Source organism: Haplochromis burtoni, unplaced genomic scaffold, assembly GCF_018398535.1.
Source record: "Haplochromis burtoni strain Fernald_Lab_line unplaced genomic scaffold, NCSU_Asbu1 Contig_1833, whole genome shotgun sequence".
In the NCBI taxonomy this organism is placed as follows: Eukaryota; Metazoa; Chordata; class Actinopteri; order Cichliformes; family Cichlidae; genus Haplochromis; species Haplochromis burtoni.
The window spans coordinates 1-8,155 of record NW_024584194.1 but is presented as its reverse complement, the minus strand read 5'-3'; the positions used below and the strand labels follow the sequence as shown (position 1 = coordinate 8,155).

The 8,155-nt window shown below is 43.3% G+C and overlaps 1 protein-coding gene across 1 annotated transcript; it reads left to right on the top strand.

Moving 5' to 3' along the window:
* The first annotated feature begins 597 nt into the window (after positions 1-597).
* LOC121813521 (phospholipase B-like 1) lies at positions 598-1,985 on the top strand. The gene is made up of 4 exons (XM_042217340.1): positions 598-748; positions 1,086-1,308; positions 1,412-1,495; positions 1,814-1,985. The coding sequence occupies exons 1-4, from the start codon at positions 679-681 to the stop codon at positions 1,962-1,964; spliced, it is 528 nt and encodes a 175-aa protein (XP_042073274.1). The 5' UTR covers positions 598-678; the 3' UTR covers positions 1,965-1,985.
* The last annotated feature ends 6,170 nt before the right edge of the window (positions 1,986-8,155 follow it).

Here is an 8,155-nt window from a genome sequence, read left to right as displayed (position 1 = left end):
AACATAAGCAACTGTCGCCTTCTCTTTCTCTGTCAGACAAGTCGTTTTTGTGGGTGTAGTGGCGGCGGTGGATGGACTCGCGTCGGCTTGAGTCGCCGAGCAGCTGAATAGGGGAATAATGTTGACGCGCCCGCTGTTTAAAACGTAAGTCAAAGTTCCAGGTTAAAACTCCTTTATTTGTTATCAAATCCTTAAAATCCGTAGAAAAACAGTGATCAAAAACATTCCAAGCTTGAGCGGTCAGCAAAAGTCGACTTCCCCCATCACCCACTCATTCACAAAAATTCCCTCGGGCCGTGAACAGGTGATATAGCAATCACTATTACTATTACCGACACCACGTGACCCAAAGTTACGCCTATCCACAACACCAGGGATTGTGGGTTCGAGTCCCATCTGGGGTGGAAAGTTATTTTCTTTCTTTCTTGTCTCAAAACTAAAAATCTCTTGTTTACCAACGATCTTAGTTGTTCCAGGAGCTTGTCTCGAAGTGTTTTCACGTGTGCGTACTGTTCCCCTTTTCCGCTCCTGGCCGCAGCCTATCAGGAAACTGAGCTCGCGTCACCTTTGGACTTTCCTGCATAGAAAACGCAGATTTCCTCTTTACTTCTGCCACTTCTGCTCGAACCATTTCTATGTCCCGCAGCAGTTTTAGTTTTTAGCTCCATTCTCGCAGACATGTCTCCACTAAATTGGTTACATGTCTGTCTTTTGTTCAGCGTGGCTGCGACCTTCGGCTCTGCTGACAGTAAGTAGGACGAGTCCATGAGAAGTCACGGGTGATTGTTTAAGGATCTGTTGGTTTCATTCTTTCAGGAATGAAGTGGTGGTTTATTTCCAGCGTCCGTCCTGCTTGTATGAATGTGCCGTACAGATGATTTTTGTACGCGTTGAGTTTTAAGTTGTTTTGGAGACTGAGTGAAGTGTTTCGTGCAGTGTGATCCCTAACCTGACATTTAACTTTCATTTTTGTTTGCATCCATTAATTCATCACAGCAAATATAGAAAAAAAATCCCTAAGTAGAGGAGCTGGGATCTGTGCCTCCCTTTTTGTTTATATTTTCATTATGTTGATGTCTTCTCAGAGCTGACAGCAGCCACTGTGTACTGGGACCCTGATCACAAGCTTGTCAAGTTAAAGGAGGGGGTGATGGAGGTCGAGGGGGATGCTTACGGGTTCCTGAATAACACCCTATCCAGTACAGGCTGGAGCGTCCTGGAGATCCGAGCAGGGTATGGAAAAACTCCTGAAACGGATGAGATCACTTTCTTCCTGGCTGGCTACCTCGAAGGTTTCCTGACCGCCCAGTAAGTGCTGTCAGTTCTCATTATAACCTTATTTATTTTACTCTATAGGCTATGGCATTTTGTATTCACTCTTATACTTGTACTCATTCTTCCTCCTCCCGAGGCAGATGATGGACCACTACACCAACATGTACCCGCAGCTGATCACCGAACCAAAGATGCTCGACCCAGTTCAGAAATTTATGGAGTGAGTCTGTTCCCTTTTCCTTTTAGAGTTAAAACCCGAGCAGCAGAAATGTCACATCTACTTCACAATCTGTCATCTTTCATATCCTCTTCTGAAAAAAGTTCAACCAAACATTTAAGCACTCTCAGCGTTGGCATTCAGCCACTCTTGACCACAACAGAGCTTACAGAAGTTCACCCCTGACATTCATAATGTTGCAGAATAAAGAACAGTTTTGATCATGTTTTTCTGCTGATGCAGTATTACGGTGGGAGTTTTGTACAGTAGCAGTTATCTGTTTACTTAAATGTCAGTCTAATATGATTCTTGTATATTCAGGAAGCAGGACTCATGGGTCAGACAGCAGGTGAAAGGGAACAAGAGCTCCGATCCTCTGTGGAAACATGCCGGCTTCATCATGGCTCAGCTGGACGGATTGCAGGCAGGAGTGGCAGCGTGGGCCAAGAAGCAAGGGAAGAAGGTAGGATAACCATGTGACCAAAAACAAGAACAGTGAAAAATTACTAACAAATAAATCTGCACTCTGAGATGCAGAAGCATCAACCAACAGTTTCATATCAGGTTTCACAGGCATAAGTCATGTTAAATATAAAAAGTAGAAGTAATAGTACTTAAGAAGATTTTTATAAATATGCTATAGAGCCAATAGTGTTACATTAATGGCACTAGCAGTAATACTACATACCAGCAGTTATGAATTCAAATAATTATTTTATTTAATGGATCGACTTTTGTTTGCTGTAAGATGTGAGAGGACTTATGTTTTCTTTTCTCATAATTAATTATTTTGTAGCTTTTATTCTGTATGTTTTTGGGGTTTTTGATAAATGGCCGTCTCACATCAGGATTTGGATAAGAACTGCTCGTTTAGTTTCCTCAGTGGCCGTGCTCCACATGATTAGGCTGTGAAAACGTCTCTAGGAGCTCAAGCAACTTAAAGAATTCCAGCGTTTTTTCTTTAGCGGACAACGCTCCTTTGACTACGGTGTATTTGGATTCTGCTGCATTTGTGGATATGACCATGTCTATCTGATATGACTGGGAACCTTCACCAGAGACATTACATTCCCAAGGTAAGCTACCCACTCTCTGCCAGGCCTGGATACGCTTCAATAGAAAAATAGCCTTTTCATCAGTAGCAGTCATGCAGGTTTCATGAATTCAGATGCTTTTAAGCTCTACCCAGCTTTCTTCTTGTTGGCGTCTTTTTCCCTGTGCAGGTGACAGATTTCCACTTGGCTGGGGATTTCCGTGCGGAGGCGGTGAACGGGCCGACAACACAGGACGGACTCCCGCCGTTCTCTTGGGACAAATTCAGCAGCACCAGTCACCAGGGCCTGCCACAGTATTACAACTTCACTTTTGTCAAGATGCAGCCCATTCTTTTCAAACCATGAGCATCAGTGTGTGACTGTGTGCACGCGATAGGGATTCTTTCAGGGTAATGAAGGTCCACAACCATCGGTTTTATCTGTCCTTTCCATTACCATCCTGCAGATGATTTTTTTTTTCTACATGTTTACTATTGAGCATGTAGAAGATCTGCTTTTTTCTCCGCTGTCACTTTTTTATAGGATTTCATTCAACGCTGGTAAACACAGATTTCTGATCTATTTCTAAACACGTTTTTTTTCCCAGGGTGTCCTGTGTGCAGCCATTGGTGCCTTTGATGCTCACAGTAGCTTTATGATATAATAAAATACCAAATCACAAAATCAGCAGATGTGCCACCTTAAAGTAAAATCTTTATTTTTGATGCTTGAATGTCTTCATATATACAAACACTATTGCTGCAGGAGTAGAGGAAACAATCAGTGCAATGCCTCAGGACTCAGGAGCTGATCATCTCTTATGATCTGATTTTTGTTTGCTGCCTTTTGATTGTGCTGTGTGAAATTAAAAACCTCTTCTTGTATTTTTGTGTTTCTTTGCATGTCTACGTTATGCCTTTATTCCATTTTTGTTTTATACTTAAACTCTCACAGTCTGGACTTTCAGCTACTCTGGTTTAGTGGATTGTTCATGTGAGTTTGAAGCTTTCATAAATATTTAATGGAAAAGTAAGAAAGCAAGACAATTTGAAAACATGTCTTCATCTGTAGTTGTCATCCGAAAAAAGTGATTTTTGGTATTTGCCTGAAAACGCCTGGCTCTAATCGCCAAACAAGCGAAAATAACGCCATACCGCTTCATAACACTTCTCCCACGTTTTACTTCAAATGGACCAAAATAGTACACTCCAACAAAGCTTAACGGGGTTTTCTCAAGGGTCACTCTGCTTTCATGCAACTCAGCCAGCTGCAGCTGGCCTGCAGTTCCATGAAACCTTCCACAGGCCACACACCTCGACATAAGGCACCAGGAACCCAGTATTTTTGACGCTGCTTTGAGAGTATGTGGTTCTTTTCACCATGAACCACCTCTTTATGAATATGCTTCAGAATTAGATTAGAAATATGAAGATCTTTGACCTTAAAATCTTATAAATAAATTTTTTTTAAAGAAATGTGAAGATCTTTAGCGATTATGACAGGATGCTTGGAATCTTCTGACATGACAGCTCTACTCAGATGTCCGACAGCCCGCAGCACATCATCCTCCAGAACAGGATTCACCTTATGTATGTGGCTGCTTCGTTTCAAAGTCTCTCCTCTTTGGAGGCAGGAATATCCTTTAGGGATATCTTTTCCTCTGACAGAACTTGATTATTTGCATCTCAGCATCCTCAACCTCTCCCAATGAAAGAAAACCGTGGCAGAACTCCACCCTATGATGAGCACCTTCAGACTGAGTTGTATCAGATGGAGACTGGAAGTCTGTCTTGTTCTTCCTGCGGTGCAATAGCAAGGTCTTGAACCTCAAAATCCAACCCATCACCCTGATGAGACAAGTCCAGAATGAAGCACAATGGATTAAAAGGATCAGAGGATGATCATCATCATGTGCTTGTGAGACGTCCATGGCAGCAGACACCTTAACTTCAGGATCTTCATGTTAAAGTTATTGCAAGTTCTGGGTTCACAGGCCAATTGTTCTCTGGCTGTGTAACAAAATGCAGGACCAGATATCCATTCAGTGTCACGTAGAAAGGTCTCTGCCTTCATGCCTCTGGAGGCAAAGTCTGCAGGGTTATGCGTTGTGTTTACATTCCTCCACTGGGAGGCACTAGAAGCCTTGAGGATCTCTGACACTTGGTTCACCACAAAAACACGGAACCTGGAAGTCTCATTATTGATATATTTCAACACTGCGGTGCTGTCTGTGCAAAATACTGAGTTTAGGAGGGGTAGTCTCAACTCCCTCCTCCACATTTTATCCTCGCAAACTGCTACCACTGCTGGCATCATTTCCATGCGTAGGATTGTGACTGGTTTTAAAGGCACACTGGACTTTCCCATTATGAAGGAACTGTGTATCTGTGAGTGACTGGTGTGCAGCAGCAGGTAAGTAACAGCGCCACACCCCTTTCCACTCGCATCTGCAAAGTGATGCAACTGAGCAGTGGCCGTCTCTCCAAAATCAGGTTTTACATTTACAATGCATCTTAAATGCAACTTAAATGCATCTGACTGTAGGCACCACCACAGTCCCAATGCTCCCTCAACAGGTCACGATCCAGGTCTATGACCTTAACTTTCTTTGCTCTTTCCTCCTCAGGTATAACTGCCAGAATGCTGCAGCTATTACTCACTTTGTTAAGTGGAAGCCACCCCTGGCACAGATGTCTCTGAGATCTGAGTAAAGATTCATGGCTTCGTCTTCAGAGCCTATTGAAGCAAGGCAGTTGTCCACATAAAAACTATACAGAATGGTGTCTATCACCTGCTGGCTGAAGTATGCTTTGTTGTCCTCTGCGCATTTCCGCAGGGCATAGTTGGCACAGCTTGGAGAGGATGTTGCCCCAAACAAATGAACACCCATCCTGTACTCTTGCATGCTCTAAAGTCATCACCAGGCCACCAGAGAAATATCAATAGGTCAGAATCTTCCTCTGGCACATGCACCTGGTGAAACATAACCTGGATGTCAGACATCAAAACAATAGGCTCTTTCTGAACCTCGTCAGTACTCCAACCAAAGCATTTGTTAAGTCAGGGCCACTCAGGAGCTGCGCATTAAGAGAGACACCCTGGAATGATGCTGCACAGCCGAAGGCGACCCGCATCTTCTCCTTGGTAGGATGGTAAACCCCATGGTGAGGGATATACCAAATCACCCATCACCAACTCCAGGAGTTTTGAGTCTTCCTTTGACAGCCCATCTGCTCATCATGGCTGCTCTCAGGGAAGTCCATCTTGAACTGCTGTTTCCATAGCTTATCCAGTGTGACAGCAGAAACTCTGTTGGGAGTAACTGTTGCCAAACATCCTGGCCTTCCACAGCATTCTCGATTAAGTGGCCCATTCACTGTCCAACCAAGCACAGTCTAACGGTGAAAGGTCCATCACCGACACTCCGGATGACCTCCAAAGGTTCCAGAGCTCTGGGCATATTCATGCCAATCAAAAGCTCCACACTGGACTTCATTTCTGGCCAATGAACATGCTTCAAATGTGCAAGTCATCCAGGACCTGTTGATGTGGGACGTTACCAATATCTACAGGCATTTTGTGCTGAGTGAAGAGGTCAGGTGTATCACAGTATATGTCACTGTCCAATCCAGCAACTTCAAGTTCAGGTACAATGAAACTGTCCACCACTTTCTCCTGTCCCATAGTGCGCAGGAGAATCGTTGTCTTCCTCCCAGCAATATTCAGCTTGTCCATAAGACCCACTGTACAAAAGGATGCTGAACTCCCTTGGTTCAGAAAGGCAGATGTTTCAACTATTCTTTGACCTCTCTTTGATTTTACTTTAACTGGCATGATGGCAAGCTTACAATCTCATTCACCGTATGACCACTAATCTGGATTGTTATCTGCCTCGTTATCAGGTTTGGCTTCATTCTTCTCCTTGTGGTGGATATGGAGAATACTGGCATGTCTGAAACCACAAATTTTACATAAAAGACATTTTCTGCATTCTTTGCTGATGTGCCCAGTATACAAACAGCCAAAACAGATGCCATTCCTTTTAAGAAACGAAATCTTCTCATTATGAGGTATCTTATCAAGCAGAGCACATGACCCCAGTGTGTGTCCGCCTTTGCAGAACAAACAAGCCTTCACAGTATTGTGGCGATCTTGAGCTCCTGTTTGATTCTGTCTCTTAGCATCAGAGTTGTACCAAAGCTACTCCTTTTAGCTCTTGGATGTGGAGAACGTTTCCCTCCATTGCTGCCCTTGGCTGTTAGATGTGTTGCTGGAACATCACATAGATTTCCAAAGACGGGATCTGTAGCAATTTTAACTTGACACTCAAGGAAGGAAACAATGTCAACAAAATCAGCTCTGCGATGTTGCCTCTCCTGGATGTCACATGCTACCGTTCACCATTTGTCTTTTAACTTATATGGCATTCTTCTAATCAAAGCAAGCATTTTGGCAGGTGTATTTAATTCAGAGAGATCATTAATCTCTTCCATTGCATTGCAGCATCCACGTAGGAACAAACAGCATGCCTGAAGAGCCTTTCCATCTTCTGATCTAATCAGTGCTCATGAGTAAACTTTGATCAAATAAGCAGATGCAATCACATGTCCATTCCCAAAGTGCTCATGAAGCAGAGTTTTTGCCTTTACATATCCAGCACTATCAGACATATGTTGACAGTTTTTAACAAGTTCATTGAGCTGCTCCCGCTCATCTGCGCAAGATGATGCAGGCAGTCGCCAGTATCGCCAGTCGTTGCTTCAATGATCTGTGCAAACGAGCGCATAAAAGCCTGAAAATGTAAAGGATCGCCATCAAAGGTTTGAACCTCCCTTTTGGGCAGTGAAAAGAGACTTTGCTGATTGACCACCATACATTTTAATTTATTTTGTTTTTCCATAATGGACAACGGATTTTCATTGGCTCCTGGATGAGCAGCTTGTTGATTAGACAAAGATGGAATTGGTCTAAAAGTGTCAGAAGGCCCCTTAAGAGGGGGTGCAGGCCTTTTCCTTTTCATATTCTGTTGCACTGTTTTTACTTGAAGCTCTGCATTCCCAGTGATTGCATTACCTTTTGTAAGCGTCTGTGGAACAAAAGTCTGTGCATCCACAATAAGGATTTCAAGCCTGTTTCCTTTCGTTTTAAAATATGATTCTATTCCATTAGATTTCTACAAAGCAACGATCCGCATTGTGGAACCAGTTCTCAGCACATTCACTTTTGCAACAGTTGCAGCTATATCTGCTTCAAGCTGAAGTTGTTCTTTCTTTCTCCACAACTGCTCCTCCTGTTCTTTAAGAGAGTGTTTTTCTTTAAGTATATGTTGCTGTGCGAGCAAAGCAGCCACTTCAGCTTCTGCCCTGAGATGTGCAGATGAAGGAGATGATACTCTTGAGCTCGACCTACTGCCTTGATTTGACACAACACGTCATCCTGAACATCATTCTGGGGATTAAGACATAATTGAGGTTCTTTTCCCAATGTGCTCTTGCACCTCCACTTCTCCTCCCAGGGAAGTTTCCAGGCCATCATCTGACTATGCTTTGTCAGATGATGGCCTGCCTGAATGTTTTTCAGTTTCAGCAAGCTAATTCAAATTCAAATTTTATTTGTCACGTACACAGTC

What these genes read in the sequence shown, in the direction of transcription:
- LOC121813521 (XM_042217340.1), top strand. Translation starts at nt 679, where the DNA reads ATGTCTCCACTAAATTGGTTACATGTCTGTCTTTTGTTCAGCGTGGCT. An exon ending in GACCTTCGGCTCTGCTGACA is followed by an intron (nt 749 to 1,085) that starts GTAAGTAGGACG and finishes ATGTCTTCTCAG; the next exon opens with AGCTGACAGCAGCCACTGTG. An exon ending in GAAGGTTTCCTGACCGCCCA is followed by an intron (nt 1,309 to 1,411) that starts GTAAGTGCTGTC and finishes CCTCCTCCCGAG; the next exon opens with GCAGATGATGGACCACTACA.